The sequence below is a fragment of the Carassius carassius genome, chromosome 20, assembly GCF_963082965.1.
Source record: "Carassius carassius chromosome 20, fCarCar2.1, whole genome shotgun sequence".
Lineage (NCBI taxonomy): Eukaryota > Metazoa > Chordata > Actinopteri > Cypriniformes > Cyprinidae > Carassius > Carassius carassius.
The window spans coordinates 11,675,194-11,699,411 of NC_081774.1; the positions used below are offsets into that span (position 1 = coordinate 11,675,194).

Genomic DNA, 24,218 nt, shown 5'->3' on the forward strand with positions numbered 1-24,218 from the left:
TTAAATTAGCATTTATGCCCAGTAAAAAGAATTCATATCATATCAGGGCTTTACGTTAACTTTGTAAAAAAAAATTTTTTTTTAGCGAGTGACCAGCTACTCTGTTCAACTTTTCCGCGTCTTGTGTTTGGATGCTTTAATGTTTAAATCGACGAGCGGTAAGACTTAAAAACACGTGAAAAAAATAAGCTTTCATGACGATGCGCAGCAGTGGCCCGTCAACTGTCCTGAGCATCTTTTTATGCTGGCCTCAGCCATAAAATATCAAGGTGAAAGTCATCATAGCTTGCTTAGTATAGACCCAGCTCCCAACCCAACTTTGAGAATAGATTAATGGCGATTTTTTTTTATCGCCCGATAAGAGTCTCACGTTAACGCAGCACGTTAACACCAATAACGGCCCACCACTAATATATATATATATATATATCAATATAACTAATAATGATTCCCTTAGGTTTAAGGGAAGTCGTGGCCTAATGGTTAGAGAGTCGGACTCCCAATCGAAAGGTTGTGAGTTCGAGTCCTGGGCCGGCAGGAATTGTGGGAGGGGGGAGTGCATGTACAGTTCTCTCTCCACCTTCAATACCATGACTTAGGTGCCCTTGAGCAAGGCATCGAACCCCCAACTGCTCCCCGGGCGCCGCAGCATAAATGGCTGCCCACTGCTCTGGGTGTGTGCTCACAGTGTGTGTGTGTGTGTGTGTTCACTGCTCTGTGTGTGTGCATTTCGGATGGGTTAAATGCAGAGCACAAATTCTGAGTATGGGTCACCATACTTGGCTGAATGTCACTTCACATGATTATGGTTATTATTTATAAATTAAAATATTAAACAAAATAAGGAATATTGTTTTTGTAATAACATTATTTCACTTTAATATACAATATATATACAATATATATATATAATATTTAATAATAAATATAATAATAAATAAGAATAAGAGATAATGAGAAAAAGGGAGGAAAATGCACTTCTCTACACTGGATAAAAATGTTAAGGATTTGAAAATGTTTACTTTAAAGTTCTTAATTATTTTTGCTATTTTTACCCAAAATAGGATTTTGAGAGCAATAATGAGTACTCAGTTTTCAATTTCTTTTTCATTCGTCTCCAGAGGGCGCCCTTGCACAGAAACTCTTTCACTGTAGATGTAGCCTAACAGCTGAATAACATGTAGATAGGTGTGTAGATATATCTGACTAGTAATTATTGCAATAGGGACTAGTATCTATTTAAATATTACTAGTAAGCATTCATTAGATACTATTACTTATTTATTAGATACAGGTTCTAATTCAGTAGATACTAGTACTTATTTTTTAGACACTAGTATATTTTGTAATAACTACTAGGAACAATTATTATCTTTCCAGTCAGATATGCCTTTTTACTCATATTATGTTATGACTATTCCAAATAGCTACAGTAGAGTTCAATAAAAAAAATTACTAGTAAAAAAAACAAACAAATAAACAAAAATCTTTCTAGCAACATTTCGAGTAAGTACTAGTATCTAATGAATGAGTACTAGTATCTAATGAATGAGTGCCAGTTTCTAATAAATAAGTACTAGTATATAATAAATAAGTACTAATATTTAATCAATAAGAAATAGTATCTAATGAATAAGTACAGTACAAGTATCTAATAAATAAGCACTAGTATCTAATGAAAACATACTAGTATCTAATGATTAAGTACTAATATATAATGGATAAGTACTAGTGACTTTACAAATGATACTAGTGCCTAAAGAATAAGCACTAATAGTTAATGAATAAGTACTAGTATTTAATAGAAAATATACTAGTATCTAAAAAAATAAGTACTAGTAACATTAAATTAGATACTAGTGTGGTTTATAGATTTAATGTTAAAATGGCTTGCCATAGTATGGCTTGCCATAGTATGGTGATTGCCTCCATGGTGATTTATCACAGCTGGGAGTAGAATAAAAAAGTGGGTAGTTGTTTAATGAACCATAAGCAGTTCAAACAATTACAATCCCTAATCATCATGACATTAAGTGATTTTTTATGACTGTTGTTATTAAAACTGCTAATAAAAGTCAAGATACAAATTAAAAAAAATTATAAAATATGTATGACATCATACCGCAGTAATTTTAATGTTAGTTCTCTTACAAATTCCATTGCTTACTTCTGATGACGTGAACTAATCTATTTAAACCGTTGTTGTTTTAAACTGGTAATTCAGTAAAATTTGAAATTGTAATTCCCTTCTAAATCTTGAATAAACTAAATCCATCAAAGAAAAATGTAATAACCTGAATGTTGTTCATTGATGTTTATGGCAGTTCCCTTAATAATACGTTTCTTGACTGTGTGCCAATATCTCTGATGCAGGGCTTATCTGAGCGTGAAGGAACTGAAGGAGCTGCTCCATCTGAGCGGTTCAGACACTCTCAACGTGTTCTTCGCTAATAATTCAGCACGCGAAGAGCTTGCTGGGGTTGCCACCTGGCCATGGGCAAAAGAAGCTCTTACTCATCAAGGTAAGATGGATCACAAGAGTTCATTAACCTGATGAAGTGAACAACCTAGTTTTATAAGAAGTGAGGTTATGTGAAAGTGAAGGGAAAAACAAGCCTAACAATGATGTGAATTTGAAAACTTAATGATGACTTATGAAATTATGTGTCTACAAGAAATAAGACTGTTTTTTTTTTTTTTTGGTTAGCATGGCTCAGTTTGCCCCTGCTGGTAGATGTTTTAACTACACATGTGGTTTTAAAAAGTCTTTGATGGACTTTCAAAAGACATTAATTATATATAAAAAAATAAAAAAAATCAGGTTACATAAATCAGATATATTTCATCATCTTAAAGCGGATGTTTATTGCTTTTTTTTGCTCCTAAAAGCATGAAGTGTATTTAAGTTTTCCACTACATTTCATGTCACAGCTCAGTATTGTCAATAGTGAACGGGTTGGGGCTGTGTGCATTTTTGGAAGGGATAAATAACAGGCAAGATAACATGAGAACAGAACTTTAAAACAAAAGACAACATAATCTTTCAAAATAAAAGACCGGGGACTTTACACAAAAAACGTTACGCTAGATCTGCCTCTTGGCCTCTAAACCCAACTGGGTTCATTCTACCATGGACAATGTAAAGTTAAGAACTTAGTTGTTTCCTGTCACTACATTCCCCACAGCACATGTGTTTTTTTGTACTTAATGCCATCCATCTTCTTGTTCATGACCGATCGCCTTAAATCTTTTCTTTAAAGAAACACATTCTTGTCTCTTCCTCCTTGTTGTGTGTATTTTGCCTTTACAAGATTAATGGGCCGTAATCTCAAGCATAAAAGAAAACACTTGCAGCACGCATAGATTTCCCTGTAGATTGCCCCCTAATCATTAAGATCGTCCACCGGGAGAGAAGAAAAGGAACTCGACAACAACCAAACAAAAACAAAAGAAGGGTATTACGCTGTTGCCATCTCCATTCAACTGCCAGCTGATTTTATAGTACTCGTCGTTGCTTTGTTTTAGAGCTCATTAAAGCAGTCTCAGTTAAATCCAGCTCCTTTAAAAAGGAGATTTCTCTCAAGCAGGAAGTTTTCTTATGTAAGTCCCCCTCCCATTGGTTCAGGATCCATGATCAGACATTGTGGTCTTGGCTTTTTGGGTTATAGCTTTTGTTAATGAGATCATTTTGGCCTGTGCGTAGAACGTGAACTTTTAAACTGATATTAGCATGAGTAATTAGCGCCAACTTGCTTTTGTGAGCTTGAATTTGCTCATGAGTTTTCATGAATTAACATACAGTCTGTTTCTAATGTGTACATGGTAACACTTTGCATTCATGTTTAATTTGTTAACATTTAGTGCATTTGTTTGGTACAAAAATTTTACAGCATTTATTAATCTAGAGTATTGCAAATTTCTTAATATAGAGTTGTTAATTTTAATTTTATTTACATTTATATTCAGATTTTAATTGATACAATTTGTGAATGTTAAAAATGCATTACTATGCATAGAAATGAACATAAACCGTAATAAGAAATGCTGTAAAAGTATTATTTTTGCAATTTTCAATTGCTTTAATATTAACATTATAATCATATTGCAAAGTTTTACCATGCTTCATATATAAATACATTTAATTTAATTCTAGATTCATTTTCATTATATTTATACCCCCTTAAAGATATATTTTAAGTCCCCCAAAAGTTATATATTCTGGACAATGCCATCAGCCTGTCTATAGCTATGTTTCCATCCAACTATTTTTATGCACATGTTGGAATATCGCATTAAAAAAAATAAAAAATAAAAACACACTCGATGGATGTGCCAAGATCCTCAGATATTCTAACAGATATTCTAAAAATGTATACGCACAACTGAGTATTATATACTTTTTATCCAATAAGAAAGAAATGTGTATAAACGATGGAATCATAATTGATTTATATAGTTATAAATAAACTATTTTATTTATTTGCGATTTTTAGTGCCAGTTTATCAGGACGTGTCGATTTTGTTCTCTTTGACTTGTTGGAGACAATGCTTTATTTGCAAATGTTTTATGCAATATTCCAATTTTGCACATAAGTTAAATTCGAATCTTTGGATGGAAACACACATTTTGTTATCACAAAATAATATCCGGATCACCCTGATATTTTTTATTTTGCTCTCAATTGTCCTGTAAATGAGCTAAAGCGGAGAGTTGGTCTGAGACATAAAAGGTAACATGAAATTCATAAATGACTTACCGTGCTGCTTTGAATCACACAGAGATATGGCTCCATTCTTATTATGCCCATAATCCACCTCTGCTTTTGATTTACCGTCATGTCATAACAGTCTTTGGTGCAAGACAATTTTTGTCCACAAATGTTTCGCTGGACCTACAAGGAGGTTAAAATGCAAGATTAGTTTCTCATAAATTAGGAGACTCAGTATGGTTTATGGTTTAATTCCACATAAATCACAAGGTTATTTGCGAGAGTACCTTGATGTCTTATACTGAGGAACAAGGTCAAACTACTGCTCTGAATGCTTTAAGACAAATCAGACCATAGCGTGGACAGCTGATCTTGTGGTATAACTCTAAACAATCTGTGTCTGTGTCTAGCCAAGCTCTGTCCATTTAGCTAAACTCCCATAAAACATGGATATTTCCTAAATAAAAAGGTTGTTTGCTCAAATCTTATATATCCGCTGTAAATTGCCTGTCTGTGGTAGAGCACAAATCTCCAGAAGAGAAAGATTTTAGCAGATGCCCACATAAACCAACTTCTGTTTTTAATTAGTAAACAAATTCAGTTTTTACTTTAAAACCTAATAGCTTATATAAACTACAAGTTCAATATAACCATTATTATGCAAATTAGTCTCACAATGTCACTTCATATTTGTTCTTAAACAACATCTGCATGAATTAGAAACTGTTATAAATCTCACATTGTTTTAAGGTTTTTATTACATAATTTGGATATAAAACCAGATGCCAGTTTTCAGGAGGTGTGGGATCTTAAATACATTTTAAAATTTTAAATGGGGGTAGAACATTTGACAACACTGATAACCAGATGTAGTGTTCTTTCTGTTAATCCTAGCTGTGGTGGTCCTGTTTTACAGGATAGTGCATACTGTTTTATGCAGCAATATTTCAAAATAAATCAGTTTCATAAACTCACAGACCTCTGGCTTTGAGATTAATGTTAGCTTGAACATTTACACCTCAGTGTTTGGTCAGGTGAAAGGTTTGTATTGTTGTGTCAACTGCAGAGATGTCTCTTTGTGTTATTTTTCAGGCGGAATGATTCTTAACCCCTCCTACTTCGGTACCAAAGGACACAACAACACCATGATCCATGAGATGGGTCATATTTTGGGACTGTACCATGTGTTCAAGGGTGTGAGTGAACGGGAGTCATGTGATGACCCCTGTCAAGAGACCACCGCATCAATGGAGACGGGAGATCTGTGTGCTGATACAGCACCAACACCAAAGTCTAAAGTTTGTCATGACCCTGATCCAGTCAATGACACGTGTGGTCTTACCCAATACAAAAACACACCCTACAACAACTACATGAGTTACACAGGTAGTCATGATTAGTTTACTGCTTCTATTTGCTCACCAATTACAACCAGCTTTACTTTAAAATGATGTTATTGCCACTTAGTGGTAAACATTCTATTTAAATTCTTGTAGTGGAAATACACTACCATTCAAAAGTTTGGCATCAGTGTGATTGTTTTTTATGTTTTTGAAAGATCTCTTGTATGCAACAAGGCTGCATTTTTGATCCAAACTGAATATGACATTGCAAAAAAAAAAAAAAAAAAAAAAATGTAATAAGAACATCATTTATTTAAAAGAAAAATTTATTTACCTTTATTTACTGTAATTTTGATCAATGTAATGCATCCTCACTTAATAAAAGTAGAACTTTCTTAAATAGAAAAAAAAGTAAGTGATTAATATATAATCCATACATAAGTAAACTGTGATGCTAATTACAGAACACACTTTATCTTAACACATTAGTTTAACATGTCTCTATGTTAAAATAATTTTCAATCTTTTGTTGCTAGGTTCTCTAGGGCTTATCATAATCTATTCATATTTTTTTTTTTATCCTTCTGTTTGTGGTTAATTGTTTTAACCACAATTCAAAAGCAGTGTCTGATTTTCATTCATATAATTTTCAGTATTTTTTTATTTAAATTTCGGTCAGTTTTAAGTTATTTCAGTGACCATTGTGGGTTTTTCTTTCTTTAATGGAAATGTACCTTTTTATTACAGATGATGACTGTACAAATCATTTTACACCCAATCAAGTAGCTCGGATGCACTGCTATATTGATTTGGTCTATAAAACCTGGGTCCATGGCAGAAAGCCCACCCCTGTTCCTCTTGCACCTGTGGTGATTGGTCAAGATGCAGATTCCGTCGCCATTCATTGGCTGAACCCAATCAGTGGGCCACTTGCCCACAGGTAAAGTAAGGAGCATACACATTGGCTCGTTTCCACTGAGCAGTATTGGTCAGTACAGGTCAGTTCAGTACAGTATGGTACAATTCTGGACCGAACACCCTGATCCAGCTTGCGTTTCTACTGCCAGCAGTCCCCATACGTAATAAACGTGGTGTATGTCAGTGTTGTGCCCAATTCTGACCTCCACCAGATTAATAACCCCCTAATATTGGTAGATTTAGGGTTAGGTGTGGGGGAGGGGTTAGGATTAGGGAGATGGTTAGGATTAGGCAATCAGGTTACAATTTCAACAATTGGGGTAATAATTTGGCCGGGAGTCGAGTCAATGTGCACAATACTGTAAAGTAGCGATCGACGATAAAGTGCGACAATAAGCACAACGCTCCCTCTTTTTGTTAAATGTTCATTTTAATGAACATTAATAGCCATTATAAAAGTATATAAGTACAGCGTATAAGAGGCTTATATAAGAGAAAATATAGACTAAAGCAAACAGTTCAGTCAAACGTATGCTACCAATTCAGCAATGTACCTAGGTAAAGTTCAAAGTAAATATATAAAAGTTAAACATAATTTTGTGCTCAGCCAAACCGATATGACCAGACTATTGTCTATGTGAAAATATAAAATTATAAAATACACTATACATATATTTATTGTGTGTGTGTGTGTGTTTGTGAACTCTGATGTAAATAAACCCAACACTCATGGTCAGCAGAGCGGAACGGGGAAGGACAATTGCCAACTCTCGCGAGACAAATAAGCAACCGCAGCTTCAAAAACAAAACCAAACCAAGCAGAACGGGACTGGAGAGATGGAGAAAAAGAAAAACACAAGAGCTTCGAAGGGAAGCTGTAACATAGCCACATATTTATAGCCTACTAAAATAAGGATTTTCGAACCTTGCTCTTAGTATTAGTATAGGACTTGTTTTTTATTACAGCCCGTGATAATTAATACATAAAAAAAGAAAAAAAATTAGGCTAAAAGAAAATCATTCCACTACATCTACTTCTATCATCGCTTGGATTACAAAATCATGCGCATTCTTTTTTAACGTGATTTTTCTCAGAGGAGGGCGTGGAACATTTGATAAATTACGCTGTAGTACTTATGTTACTGCACTGGTTGGCTATTAATTGTGAGCAGACAGTGTCATTCAATGCATTGAAAAATATGGTGGACATAAATAAAGAAACAAAGTCAAGTTTCCATAACAAGCAACCATATTTTTTTAAATAAGCCCCCAAAAAATATGCAACCCAGGATTTTTTCACTTAAAATAAAATAAAAAAATAAAAAAATCCAAATCAAAATATCACACTCAGTAAAAGCCAATGAAATTATGTATTTTGAGCCCTCTACTTTTTGACACAGTGTATCACTTTTTTGTGCACTTGTTCAAATGCTTCTTTTTTTGTGTGTGTGGTTTTGTAGTGAAGGTGACATGAGCTGTCATCTCTGTGATGAGAATGGAGCGCTCAATCAGTATGCCCATGAGGCCACTTCACCTCATGCCTGTGATTCCACTGGATACTGGACACCAGAGGAAGCAGTGGGTTAGTAGTCAGTCATGCTTCATTATAACATTAGTGACACAACTATACTTCAAACTTGTGCAGGTGGAATGACACACACCATAAAAAAAGTCTCATTGCTGTTGGACTGTTTATCAGCACTGGTGAAATCTTGTTCGGTCAATCAAATTAGTGGACCAGGGCAAATTGCTGTATTATAGTTTTTGTATCATGATCTAACAAATCTCTTCCACATGCATATGTCATGAATTGTAAGATGGTGAGCACATGACTGAATGGCGTCTCTGACATAAATGTTGCTGGATGTGTACGTGATCCTAAACACACCACTGAAAATGTCACAAATGATCGTCAATGTAAAAAACAATACCTGCTCTTTGATTAATGAGGATAGAGAGAATTTAGCCCTGGCTTCTATCTCCGAACTTGTGCATTCACATTCAGGTGGATCGTTCAGACTCATGCGGGCCAGGTGCGTGCAAGTCTGGAAAAATTTAGGGGAATAAATCATTAAATCATAATTGCCTGGATAAAGAACACTCTTTTTGCCATCAATGAATAAAAAAGGCCCTTGGCACAGCTTCAAGTTTTGGTAATATTGGGTGGCGTCCATGAGCGGCCCATCATAAAAAGCGATGTGTATCCTGTGCAGCTTTTCAACTTTATACCTCACGTAACAGATGTTGCTGATTACTCTAATCAGAAATCTCTTAGCATCTGGTCTACCCACTCACTGACGTGTCATGGATTAGACTGTGCTTTGAAAAGTCCACCCAAAATGTGGAAATCCTCCATGGGTAAGCAGTCGTTTTCATAAAGCACAGTATCATGAGAGAGGTCAAACATAAAATCATCCAGCTAGGTGGTAGTGGAGAGTGATTTTTGGCCCGGAGTCTTATTTTGAGAAACAGATTGATGAGAAATGAAGTCTTAAATTGTAAAATAAAAATATATATCTCTAAGAAAACAATATCTTTGCGATATTAATGATGAATGAGATTTAATACCATCGGTTCAGGTCTGTAATAAATTACGGTAACCTATTGTTTTTGGTTTATTTTTAAAAACATGATAAAGTGCATGATGACTACCTAATGTGAATTATTTTTTCGGTCAGTTAATCATGTCAGAAAGACTTTAGGAGCAATATGACAACACTGTTTGTGTAGTATGAAATAATGCTCATGGTAATACCACGGTGAATCATTTGATAACTCTATTAACGCAGGCCAATTCGATACCAACAAATCATACAGTACTTGGATCTCAGATCTCACATCTTGTAGCGCTCGCCCCTGCTTACCTGTACCTTAGCCTCTTTATGTGCTATAAGACAGCTTTTCGAGAAATAAGGCTCGAGCCAAGGTGAGCAGAGACCTGGTTAAGGTTGCTGAAAGAAGGAAGGATGACACGCTCACAGATCTTGCCGCATTGCTTCTCCCGACGGGAGCATTACACCACATCTGATACAGTCATTAATTCTACCCTGTGTGGAGGCCCTCGCTCTGTTTATCTGACCAATTGAGTTTTATGGTTTGCCTTGGCCTGCTCCTGTTTACCCTGTACACATCCACACATGTGAGGCCATGCTGGGTGCAAAGGAGCGCTCTGTGACTCAAGGCTGCTCTCTGTCTATCTGTCTCTTTCGACCTGGAGTACAGTTTAATCTATCATTGTAAAACCTTTTGGAGGCAGAGAGTTCACATGGCCTGATATTAAGACTTGTGCTCTTTACATTAATGCTCAATAGGAGGAGTTAACTAAACAGTTGTGTCACTTTAGCATGCATTATTTGGGCATAAAACTGTCTGATTTACAAATTAACCCTATTTAAATCGGTTTAACAAGTTTATATTCATTTCCTTTCTATTTAAATTATAATTATTATAGATAATTTATAATTACAGGGTTATTAAGGGAAAAACAGTACTTTTTCCCTGGAGTAATTAACAGCACACTGCTTTTGGCTGCAGAAAAGCAGGCTGAGATTTCTTTGGTACATACATCCAGTATAAAAAAAGCAAATCAGAATACATAAGCCAATATCCTGACAGGTTTATTTAAATTATAAATATTAACCATTTTACCACATTTTTTATTGTTCATAAAGTCTAACCTTTATTTGCCTTTTATATATATAAACAAGTTTGGGATCAGATAGATGTTTTTTTTTTAAAGAAAAACAATACTTTTATTCAGCAAGGGTGCATTAAATAAATATATATATATATATATATATATATATATATATATTCCTTTAATATAAAAAAACATTTATAAAAAAAAAAAATATATATATATATATATTATATATATATAGGACTATATAGGACTATATATATATATATATTGCAGCTTTCACAAAAAAAATATTAAGCAGAACTTCTGTTTTCAGCTTTGCCAGTACAGGAATTGCATTTTTTTTATAACCCCCATGAAATTAAAATACATTTTTTTGGGGGTGTTAGCATCAATATGTTAGTCTTAAGGTTATCTACTGTATAAGTCAGTGTGCTCCAAAACAGTTACAAAATTCATACAAATATGCTTTCGATTGGTGCAAATGAGGTCTGGTTTCACGCCAACCACAGCAGTGTACACAGTCTGATCCGGACTTTGGCTCTGGTCCAGAGACGCAATCACATGGAGCGGCGGATCATATGCGCAATTCTCCATTTTTTAAAAACGTTTACAACTACACAGGTTCAGCATGATTATGACCACTATTTTGTTTTACTAAAAGTTTCATATTGAATCTAGGGGGTAATATATAAGACTGTGGCTGTCAAATGTGGATTTACTGAGTTCAACGTCTCTGATCCGAGCAGACATAATCAAAACACTATTGGCTCTTTAGAAAAGAGGGCGGGACTGCTTGATATATCCCACCCTCTCTTCCTGTTTCAGTTGAAATTACGTCACCACATAGAATAACGCTGTTTGTTTCAATGCACTTCAGGGGACCTTTAAGTATACTAAAATGAAAATAAATAAAAAATGTAAAAGCTGTAATTTTAAATGCTAATAATATATCATAATATTACACAGTCACAGTCTTTAATATCCAAGGAAAGGGGTAATACAAAGCATGTAGGAGACACACGTACCACATCAAGGTAGACGTATAACATCAGAAAAGGGTACATAGGGCAGACAACACTTAAAATACAGGACTAAACTAGGTAATTACTGAGACACATCTGAACACCCCCCCCCCTCCCCACCATGTGTTAGCGTGTGTTAGTCCTCTCCTGGGACTACCTTTCCCTGTATCGCTCCTGTTCTTCAGGCCACCGCGGGCATTAACTCTTAGTATAATAAATTATTTTGTGAGCCCTGTCTGTCCCAATTAAGGCACCAATCTCTCTCCTTTGCCAAGTTGCACCTGGGTCTTATGGTCGATTGAGGTCTGGGGAAATGTGCTTCACATCCATTGCCAAGACATGTGGTTTTTCCCAGACACTCTCTCTTTCTGTTTTCCCTTTCACTGGGTTTCTCCCTCTTTGCCTCCCATCCTGTCTTTTTTTGAAAATTGTCATAACAAGATTGAAGATTCAAGAGATTAAATGGTTGTTCATAATAAACACACAGAATTGCTCAGTTCCAAAATCTAGTGAGCTACCTGCAGAGGCATCATTTTAAAATCCAATGCTCCCAACGCCAATGCTGTTATAAAAAGGTTTGCAAATTAATTAAGCTGCTTTTATTTTAATTCTAATTAGAAAGAATTGCATGCATCCTTCACAAAGAAGTTGCATTTTAATGAATGCAAGTTACTTTTAATTAAATTGAATTCACTTGATTTGTTATTTATTTATTTATTTTACTTAATTTCTGACCTGACTTATTAACAGGTAATGGGATTCTATGTTTGTTAATGCTTATTGGTTTACCTTTTTGTTAGCTTAGTAACATGCTAGCATCCATACAGAAAGAATTATTCCTTAGTAGCAACAAGGCAGCTCACAGAGATAATAAGTGCACTTATAAGTTCAGTGTACAAAGCAGCCCACTATTTTGTCAAGTTTTTTTATGCATTGCTATGGAAATGCCCGTTTTAGGGCTTATATGCCAATTTTGTTGCAATGAATTATCTCATCCTTCCAGGTGTATGTCCCATTTGCCAAAAGGATTCTTAGCCTTTGATGGCAAGTTACAGTATTTTCTTTTTGACTTTGGATGAGGTTTACATGTGTTTTTGCAGGGGCCCCTGATGTGTACCAGCCATGTGAGCCCAGCATGCAAGCCTGGAGTCCTGAAGTTAACCTGTATGAGCCCAACATGACTACACCATGCCCCCAGATTGAGGGCTGTGTGCTGGAACTGCACTTCCTTCACCCGGTTGTCCCTGACGGTTTGACCGTATGGATCACTTACACCTCAGCCAGTGAGTACTGTCTATCAGCAGGTTTATATCAAACACCTGTCATTATGGGAATATACACTATACTGTTCAGAAGTGCGGGATTAGCCAGATTTTTCTTTTTTTTTTCTTTTTTGTACCGAAATTAATACTTTTAAGCAAGGGCACATTAAACTGAAATGTTGTAATTACAGTTTCTACAAAAATATTAGGGGCTGTCATGGCCTAATGGATAGAGAGTCAGACTTGTACCCTGAAGGTCGTGGGTTTGAGTCTCAGGTCTGGAAGGGATTGGAGGTGGGGAGAGTGAATAACCAGTGCTCTCTCCATCTTCAATATCACAACTGAGGTGAGACCCTTGAGCAAGGCAGCGAACCCGGTGTGTGTTCACGGTGTTTATGTGTGTTCACGGTGTTTGTGTGTGTTCAGTACACTCTCAGAAAAAAAGTTAAAAAAGCTGTCACTGGGGCGGTACCTTTAGGTACACTTTTGTACCTTTTAGGTCCTATGATGTACACTTTAGGTACTAATATGAACGTTTAAGGTACCAACATGGACTCTTTAGGTACAAAGTTGTGCCTTTTAAAAATGTACCACCACAGTGAAAACTTTTGCTCCTTTTTTTTTTTTTTCTGAGAGTGTGTGCACTTGGATGGGTTAAATGCAGAGCACAAATTCTGAGTATGGGACACCACACTTGGCCACATGCCACTTCACTTTCAAAAATATCAAACCCCACAAGCATATTAAAATGATCTCTGAAGGATCATGCGATACTGAAGACTGGAGCAATGGCTTCTGACAGTTCAGCTTTGCCATGACAGGAATAAATAGGATTTTTAAAATATATTTAAAATAATTTAATTGTGAAACTATTTCACAATGTTACCTTTTTTTTTTCTTGTACTTTCGATCAAATAAATGCAGCCTTAGTGAACACGACAGACTTCAAACACATTCAAAAAATCTTACCAACCCCAAACTTATGAACACAGTGTATGAACGTTTTGTGTGAATGAATTGTTGTGTTTTTTGTTTGTTTGTTTTTTTCACAGATCAAAAGGCAATTGCTAATATTGTGCTCATAACTGAGAATGGCGAGATGATCCACACAGGTCCTCAGCATGCGTTCTGTGACATTCCTTTGACCCTCCATTTACATACTAGTAAGAAGGTCAAGGCCGTTAAAATCTCCACCTTTGATAAGAAGCTGGAGATCGATGCTGTTTTGCTGACCTCGCGGCCCCAAAATCCTCTCTGCTCTGGTTGCCACCCCCTTCTCTACAGAGTGCTTAGAGAACCACCAATCAGAGGGGACCAGAGTCCCGTCATCGTCAAACAGCCCACATACACTGACAGGTAAGAATATGCGTCTTTGTATGATTAACAAAAGCACTTTGTTTTGTACGCAGACACTTTGAAAGACTATATATTTTTTATATTTATTTGAAATTGGCGAGTCATTAATAATACTGTCAAGCGTTTTCAAATAATAATGTTTCTGTCATGTTTTTATTGTCTTTTTAGTTGATTTACAGCATTTCTGGGAGTATTATTTTAAGTGTGGCTTAAGTATAAATGCTGAACATGTTGTGTTTCTAAAACTGTCAATGAATCGTATCTTCGGCATATCACTATTCAAGTATTGAGCAATGGTTTTCGCCTGACAAAAATAGTTTCCACAGCCAACACAATAAGAAGAATAACAATATCATGGTTTTGACGTTGTCATTTCGTTAGCCATTAATTTTACAAGTATCAACGCATAGCCAATTTCTGTTCAATTCCTGTCACATTTTATTCTGCTTGTTCCAGTACAAATTCATCAGCGGGCACTGGATTGTTGTTCCAGTACTTGCAATAGGTCAAAATGTCCAGAGATTAATAGTCTGGATCAGAGAATGTAACATATCCAGAAAAGTTTCTTCCACAAGTCCTGTAAGCTCAGAAAGATGGAAACTCTACTGGGAATTGAGCTATGTGGATAGGGAAAGGAAAGAAAGACAGATTGGATCTGCGAGAGAGGTAGAGAGAGAGAGAGACAGACAGAGAGAGAAAGAGAGAGAGAGAGGTACAATGAAACCCTGGAATATAAACCAAATGTGACCGCTTTACCCGTAGAAACAGTAAACACCCATGGCTGTTTGTAGCTGCTCTGAAATTGTTTCCAATCTCTTGTTGAAGGGAATAGTGTGCTTGATGTAGTTAGTGTGCAGTAAGTTAGAGACCTGTCATTTGGCATGCAGGGAGACAAAAGAGTGACAACGAGTACAGGGGAAAAAGTGAGTGGGAATGAAATATGGTTCTGTGGGAAAGTAGGCTACAGTGCCACCATGAGGTCTGCAGCAAAAACAAAGCACTTTCCATGTAATGGGTAAGGAAACAGCCAGTGAAAGGAGGTGCTTAACCTTCAGAAAATGTTGATCGTTAACCTTGGGAGGACCCATACTAAATATTATATGAGCTGTTTTATTTTCTATGCATTTTCTATGAGGTTTGTGGATTTTGCCAACATTTAGGGGGCAGTAATATTAAATCCTAGTTTTGTATGAAAGTTGATTTTGTTGTATTCTAGAACAATAAATAAATAAAATAAATACAAAATTATAATAATAATAATTATTAATAATAATAGTTAAAGAATCTAAATATTGTACAATTGTATTGAAAGTTTGTGGTCCGTTTTTAAGTCTGTTATGCTTACTGAGACGGCATTTATTTGATCAAAATACAGTAAAAATAGTTTCTTAGTGAAATATTATTATTTGATATTTTAATTCAAAGTAACTGTTTTAGTTGAATACATTTAATTGATTTCTGATTATTAGAAACTTTAAAAAGAGCAACATACATAAATACAAAAACATATATATATATATATATATATATATTACTGCTGTCAAACGATTAATCGTGATTCATTGCATCCAAAAAAAAAAATTAGTTTATATAATATATGTATGTATGTAATATATTATATAATATATATATATATATATATATATATATATATATATATATATATATATATATATATATATATATATATATATATATATATATATACACACTCATACATTTTGTAGAGAAAAACTTTTATTTTGGATAGGGCTGGACTTTTGACTATTCAATATCAATATGTATCGCAATATATTTTTCTTCAATAACGGTGATATGATTTTTAAACACATTTCCGATATTTCGATACTGTTGCTCTTTTTCTTTTTTTCTCCGCAGCAACTCAGAGCACTTTTCATATTCTTTATACTGGCTATAGCACATTTGTTTCAATCTTTAAGAATAATCAGCCTACACTACCTGTCAAAAGTTTTTGAACAGTAAGATTCTTAATGTTTTTGTTGTTGTTGTTGTTGTTGTTTTAAGAATTATCTTTTGCTCACCAAGCCTTCGTTTATTTTATCCAAAGTACAGCAAAAACTGTAAATACATTAATAAATCAAAAATAACTGCTTTCTATTTGAATATAATTTTAAATGTAATTTATTTATCTAATCAAAGCTGAATTTTCAGCATCGTTACAGTCCAGTCCATTCCAGTCTTCAGTGTCACATGATCCAGAAATCATTCTAATATGCCGATTTGCTGATTCTAAATATTCAAAACAGTTGAGTAATTGTTTTTTGCAGGATTCTTTGATGGATATAAAGATCAGTATTCACCTGAATTAAAAAGCTTTTGTACCATTATACAGTATTACATTCATAAGCTTGGAGTCAGTATGATTTTTATTTTATTTTATTTTTTTAAAGAAATGATATAAATTAATAATTTTATTTAGCAAGGATGCTTTAAATTTATCAAAAGTGATGATAAAGACATTTATAATGTGACAAGATTTCTATTTCAGATAAATGCTGTTCTTCTGAACTCTCTATTCATCAAAGAAACCTGCATTTTTCAACTTAACAATAAATCATTTTTGAGAAGCAAATCAGAATATTAGATTGATTTCTGAAGGGTCATGTGACTGAAGTAATAATACAAAAAACATATAGCTTTAAAATCGCAGGAATAAGTTACATTTTGAAATATTTTCAAATAAAAAACTTATTTTAAATGGTAAAAATAGTTCAACATGTTATTGTTTTTACTGTATTTTTGATTAAATAAATGCAGATTTGGGGTAGCAGAAGAGAATTCTTTAGAAACATTAAAAATCTTACTGTTCAAAAACTAAAGTAGTTTTACTTTTGTACTTTTGTTGCCAAACATTAGAGTGGCTTATTAGATTCAATTATTTACTTGTTCTGCTGTAAAAATGCAAACTAAATGTTTGTTATGTTCTCCTTAGTCACCTAGATGAAGGTTTCATGGGTCTAATGGCTATTCTAATGTACAGTGGCCAAATAAAATATTTTATACCTCACCAGAGGAGGTCTTGTTCTGTAGGTCACTGCCTTTCTCTATAACTGGCTGTGCTACGAATAAAGAAATATGACTTTATCTTATCAATTGCTCAGAATCCTTCATTGGATCTCCCTTTGCGACCTCTGAACAATAGCTTTAAGTAGTCTTGCTCCCCTTTCCTGTCCCTGGAAGTAATCCATAATTAATAAGAGCAATTTGTTGAGTAATAAGACCTGCTGGAGAAAGTAGATGATGCCCAGTTAGCTAGGCATCCTCTTACCTCGGCCGGAAAACGACTGAAATAAAACAAGCCTTGGCAATCATGGCTAGACTCTTTTTATAGGGTCATTCAATCAGATCAGATCGATACACCCGAGGTACATCACAGCGCAACATGCAGTGATACCCTCAACATTAAAAGGTCATTTCCATTTTTAACAAGGCTAGATTTGAGATCACCCTGAGAATAGATATAGCTTAGATCAGGTATTTCTGCAGCTTATTTCAGGTTCATATTGTGCATTTGAGCTGTTGTTCTGAAAATCAGCATGTCTGTGGTTCTTCAATATGATTTATGATCACTTTTAAAGGAAAAGTTCACCCCAAAATTAAAACTTGCTGAAAATGTCCTCATCTTCAAACCGTCCAGATAGATACCAAGATGTAGTTAAGTGTGTTTCTTTATTGAAAAAATAAAAAATAAAAATAAAAAAAACTTAGTTTTACACTCTTAGAAAAAAAGGTTATTTGGGGTTCTTTATAGAACCCTAGGGTTATTTACTCAAATCCAAAGAACCCTTTATGCCATTATATATAATTAAAATTATATATAAGGAGAAAGAACCCTTTCTGGCACAAAAGGGTTCTTTGGGCTAAACCATGCTTTATGTATTTTTACACATTAGGCTATTTAAAAATCTTATATTACATTAAATTAAAATTAAAAATTTAATCTGACACACCTTTAATCCGAAGAAAAAAAACTTAACATTTACATCTGCACTGTCAGGTTTAATAATTGCCACGTGATCCTGTAGGCTAAACTCAAAAAAGGCCTAACATCTAAATTAACTGGTTTACTTAAGTCTACTATCACTGAATCAACTTATTAATTTATACCAACAAACTGATCAGGTAGAGAAATACATGTGTACCAGCAGTGTACAGCAATCTGGACAGTTTTATCTGTTTATTAATAGGTAGGCCTACAAGCTGTGGTCTGCTGTTTAATCAGCACACTTACATGATTTCAAGTTAATTATCATGTCATGTAAGAACTCTTTTATTGATGAGCACCATGCTCATATCGTATGGAGTTTGAAGTTTCAGGGTTTCATTTAGATTCTAAAAGGCTCTTATAACTCATCCCTCCAAACAGATGCATAGAATGATCTTTGACATAAACGGCAAACAACTTGAGCGTGTATCTATGATCTGATCAGTTTTGGCCTGTCTGCACATTGCCGCATTTCAGTCACGTGCCTTTAAGCTCCACTGGTTCACGGTGCGCTCGGGAGAGCGACGATTATAATGGTAAGTGAGAAAATCTCAGCTTATTTCAATTACTTTTACCTTAACCCTTGTCATTGTTTAGTTATTATAACGTTACACGTTTATTTCAAGAAGCTAAAAGAAGAATGGTGGTTTATCGCGTTGTCCAGGCATGTGCAATTCTCCACTGGGAAGTTTGTCATTTTTAACATGAATCCTTGGTAACGTAACTTGATAAAAAAAACTGCTGTGAATTGATCAGTAATGCTGGCGAGAGTTCACATTATATCCTATTTTTAAATATATATATTTTTTGCCCTGTAGATTGTATTGGACCTATACGTACTGTATAGGAAAATATGAAACAGAGTTTCGTCAAATCACCATCAGACAGCTGTTACAAACATGTTTTTTTTTATTTTTTTTACTTCCCTGAAGGAGGGAACGGAGACGTTACAAATGGGATCTCGCCCGAGAGCACAATCACCTTTGAGTGGTACAAGACGAGCCAATGGTACACAAAGTACCTTGGTCTGCGGGATTTGCATCGCGAGCTCCGCCCCGCAGAGCGGGTATATAAGGAGCAACGCGAGCAACTCGCATTCAAGTCTTCGCTGAGGAGCCGAGCCAGTGACCCGGCCGTTCAGCGGAACAACAATGTGGCAAGGGGACATAACATCTCCGTTCCCTCCTTCAGGGAACGAGGGTTACATACGTAACCAAGACGTTCCCTTTCAGTCGGTCACGTTCGACGTTACGAATGGGGTCCCTTACAAAATGCCACATGGCTGTCTTCCAGCGACCTGTGTGAGTGATAGCACCCTGTCGTGAGGCCCGCACGAGTGAGGGCCCATAACTTACACAGAATACACTGGGTAGCATATTCCAGCTGGACGTATGCTAGCAGGCTGCCTGCCCGTGGGAGGACTTACAGAAGGCAGGTATCCACCCAGGTGGTGATACATAAGAACTCTGAGGTACCCAGCCCGCAGGGTGGAAGTTTCAACGACAGAGCTGGCAAGGGGCTAAGGGAAACATGCTGCGGAGAGACTTACTGTGGACATACACACGTGGGATTGCCCAGAAAGGGGAATCACAACACATGGAGGCACCTAGTCCAACACAGGGCTGACCAAAGGGCATGTACACAAGTGTTGGACATAAACAGTGCTGGAGGAACCCAGGGTTCTGACTGAGGAACTCACCTGAGGGGAATAGCGCACGCATCCAGTCCGCGGAGTGGAATGGCGCAGCAAGCGGATTGACACCGAGCAGGTCCTTACTGGCCTGAAGGGGCGAGTACCCGGGAGGACACGGGCTCTGCACGGAGATTATAAAATCTTGCGAATGTGTTAGGTGTCGCCCAGCCCGCAGCTCTACAGATGTCTGTTAGCGAGGCGCCATGTGCCAGCGCCCAGGAGGAAGCTACACTCCTAGTTGAGTGAGCTCTCACCCCTAGGGGGCATGGCAGGTCTTGAGCCTGATAAGCCAGGACAATAGCATCCACTATCCAGTGGGATAATCTCTGCTTGGAGACAGCCTTTCCCTTCTGCTGGCCTCCGTAACAGACAAAGAGCTGGTCTGAGGTCCTAAGGCACTGAGTTCTGTCCACGTAGGTGCAGAGCGCACGTACTGGACAGAGCAGCACCAGGGCTGGGTCTGCCTCCTCCAGGGGCAGCGCTTGCAAGTTCACCACCTGATCCCTAAAAGGAGTGGTGGGAACTTTGGGCACGTACCCAGGCCGGGGTCTCAAGATAACGTGAGAGTTAGCCGGCCCAAATTCCAGGCACGCTTCGTCAACTGAAAATGCCTGCAGGTCCCCGACCCTCTGTCACCCGACCCTCTGTCACCGAAGCCAAAGCTGTCAGGAGCGCAGTTTTCAAAGATAAAAACTTTAGCTCAACTGAGAGCAAGGGTTCGAAGGGAGCCCTCTACAGTGCTGATAGAACCACTGTGAGGTCCCAAGAGGGGACTTGCTGAGGGCGAGGTGGACTGAGCCTCCTTGCTCCTCTCAGGAACCTGATGATCAGATCGTGCCTCCCCAGAGACTTACCTTCAACAGGGTCATGGTGAGCCGAAATGGCGGCCACATAGACCTTGAGGGTGGAAGGAGACAGTCTTCGTTCCAACACCTCCTGAAGAAAGGAAAGCACTGACCCAATCGGACATTTCCAGGGGTCCTCACGCCGTGAAGAACACCAAGTGACGAAGAGGTTCCACTTCAAAGCATAGGCGTGTCTGGTGGACATGGCTTTAGCTGAAGTGATGGTAGCTACCTTCTTTCTCAGGGTGCCCCGTCTCTGAGAAAGAAGGTCGTTCCTCAGAGGAATTTGCCAGGCAGGGGCTGTCGCGAGGAGTACAAGTTCGGGGAACCAACTCGAGGCAATTGACATGCCACCGAAGTCGGGTCCAGGAGCCCGACACAGCATGCCTGTTGCACATGGCACCCCAGCCTGTGGCAGAGGCATCTGTAGACACAACAACATGTCTGGACACTGGTTCTAGGGGCACGCCGGCCCGTAGAAACGAGGGGTCCAACCACGGGGTGAAGTATCAGCGGCAGGCCGGAGTGATGGTCACTCAGAGCGTGCCCTGTTGCCATGCCCATGAAGCCAGTGCTGAAGCGGTCTCATATGGAGTAGCCCGAGCGATATGACCGCCGCCGCGGACGCCATATGCCCCAGGAGCCTCTGAAACAGTTTCAGTGGAACCGCTCTCTTGCCCTCGAATTGTCTCAGGCAATTCAGCAGTGACTGCGCGCGCTCGTTCGTAAGCCGCGCGAACATGGTGACCGAGTCTATTTCCATACCGAGAAAAGAGATCCTCTGCACAGGGGAGAGCTTGCTCTTTTCCCAGTTGACCTGAAGACCCAGTCGGGCAAGGTGTCTGAGCATCAGATCCCTGTGCTCGCACAACCGCTCTCAAGAGTGAGCTAGGATCAGCCAGTCGTCGAGGTAGTTGAGGATACGGACACCTTGTTCCCTGAGAGGAGCCAGGGCTCCCTCCGCGACCTTCGTAAAGACACGGTGATACAGGGCCAACCCAAATGGGAGAACCTTGTACTGATATGCCTGCCCTCGAAAGCAAACCGAAGAAACGTCTGTGTCGAGGAAGAATGGAGACATGAAAGTATGCGTCCTTCAGGGCGATCGCTGCAAACCAATCCATCGGACGAATGCATTCGAAAATGCGCTTGGGCGTTAGCATCTTGAACGGGAGACTGTGCAGAGCTCGGTTCAAGGCACGCAAGTCCAGGATTGGCCGTAACCCACCAGTCTTCTTTGACTCCAAGTAGCAAAGAGGGCATGAGAAGGCAAAGTGTTCTTGAGCCAGCTTTGCATGGAAACTGGCAAGGGGAGAGGAGAACGAGAGCGACAAGGAAGCACGTTGCCAACTGTCATTCGTGGCCTCTTGGGACCCGGAGGTAGAGGAAACAGCTCTTTTAGTGAAGGTTTGGGTACCACCGGCCGCAGGGCCAGTGGCGGAACAAAAAGAAAACGAGAACAAAGGATTCTCACCCAGCCCTCCTCCGGGGGAAGGAGTGGTCCTTCTACCATCTCCTGATGAGCTGACGTCTCCAACTCCGGGTCGCCCGTCTCAGGAACGCCGCTTGGCCTGGCGTTTGGCAGGCTTAGGGCCAGAGACGGGTTGCGCCGCCCTTCTGCGGCCATCTACTCGCAGCGGGCGTGGTGAAGGCTGCTGCTGTGGCCGAGCGGGAGTGGAGGAGGCCACAGGGGGGCGCCCTCGGCGAAGAGCAGGCTGAGGCGACTGCGCCGGCGGCGGGGTGGAGGCAGAAGTGGGCCGCCAGGGCAGGATGTGTCTGATGGCCTCAGACTGCTTCTGGGCGGCAGAGAACTGCTGGGCAAAGCTCTCTACCGCATCGCCGAAGAGGCCATCCCGCAGCTCTGTAAGCCTTGGCCACAATCGTGGATGAGAACTTACAGGCCTTGGAGGGCAGCTTGGGACCACCACGCCAAGTGGAAGCGCTCTGTGGACACAGTTGCATCGCAACAGAACGCTCCACCGGGGGAATCCCAGCATACCCCTTGGCCGCCCTGCCATCGAGGGCAGTGAAGGCGGAGGAAGTACCAGAACGGTTTCGGGCAGTTAAAGGTGCCTTCCATGAACTGGTTACTTCCTGGTGCACTTCCGGGAAGAAAGGAACCAGAGGGGGTGCTGACGATCCGCATGAGCAGCCCCCAGGAACCAATCATCCAGCCTCGAGCGCTCGGGACAGGGCGGAGGATTCCACTCAAGCCCGATGCTCTCCGCTGCCCGGGAAAGCACGGCCCGTCAGCTCGGGATCGGACTCGGACAACGCTGGCACTCCCGAGGGAAGCAACGCAGCCGGAAACTCGACCGGCTGCGACATATGTGAGGGGGGTGTGGCCCGAGGAGGTTGGCTCGTCGGGGAAGCCCACACAGTAACCCTCAGATCACCCTGGCCACCAGCCGAAGTAGCCCTCTTATGAGAAGAAGAGCTAGAACGGGGTGTGGCAGAGGGGACTCTATACCTTTGGTAATCAAGTCTCGATCTCAACGCCGAGATGGTCATGTCCCCGCAATGAGAACATGAGCCATCCACGAATGCAGTCTCAGCGTGCTGGAAGCCCAGACACGTGACACAATGATCGTGGCCGTCACGAGGAGCGATTTATCGACCACACCCAGAAACACATGGGCATGTGACATCTTTAAAAAGACGCAAATTGGCCCGTATCTCTTTTGTGAAAGAAATTTGCTCTTTCAGAGGTGTTGAAGTGCTCAGGGGAACGCGGGAGCTGTCGCAGGAAACCCAGACGAACCGCTGAATCGCGCCGTCACACCAACACCAGCTCTTTTATTGTAGCACTCCGGTGAAAGCAGCACACGATGTGCTCGGCTCCGAAGCGAAAGCTTGAATGCGAGTTGCTCGCGTTGCTTCTTATATACCCACTCTGCGGGGTGGAGCTCGCGATGCAAATCCCGCAGACCAAGGTACTTTGTGTACCATTGGCTCGTTTTGTACCACTCGAAGGTGATTGGGCTCTCGGGCGAGATCCCATTCGTAACGTCGAATGTGACAGACTGAAAGGGAACTGTGAGTATTTGGTGTTTGAAATTATAATATAGTGAATTATTTGTTTTGCTAAAGTCATTGTATATTATTCTAAACACAATGTATTTGGCTGTTGTAGATGTTCCTCTACCAGAGAGCACTTTTAAAGTTTTACCACCTCCTTATCAGCGTGCTGAAAAGTGGAAGTCAGAGGAAACATGACCAACTTGCTACAACACAACACAAAAGGTACATTCTTTCTTTTTCCTCACAGTACCAACTTTGGGAAACTTGTCAATCAGCTAATCTGAAGTTACTGATATCTTTTTTCTTCTACTTTCCAATGGAGTGCAGCATTACTTGTTTGGTCATCTACCTTCAGATGAAAACACCACACTTCTCTCTAATTCAAGTAAGTTTTAAAATT

At 38.9% G+C, this 24,218-nt stretch overlaps 1 protein-coding gene across 2 annotated transcripts in view; it reads left to right on the forward strand.

Annotated features, from left to right (window-relative positions):
• LOC132096344 (pappalysin-2-like) overlaps positions 1-24,218 on the forward strand; it is a 69,122-nt gene that overhangs the window by 13,589 nt on the left and 31,315 nt on the right. For both annotated transcript variants that reach the window (XM_059501634.1, XM_059501635.1), the window contains exons 3-8: positions 2,374-2,522; positions 5,802-6,095; positions 6,800-6,992; positions 8,431-8,552; positions 12,736-12,918; positions 13,950-14,253. In XM_059501634.1, coding sequence (XP_059357617.1) covers positions 2,374-2,522; positions 5,802-6,095; positions 6,800-6,992; positions 8,431-8,552; positions 12,736-12,918; positions 13,950-14,253 — 1,245 coding nt within the window. The remainder of the gene's footprint in view (positions 1-2,373; positions 2,523-5,801; positions 6,096-6,799; positions 6,993-8,430; positions 8,553-12,735; positions 12,919-13,949; positions 14,254-24,218) is intronic.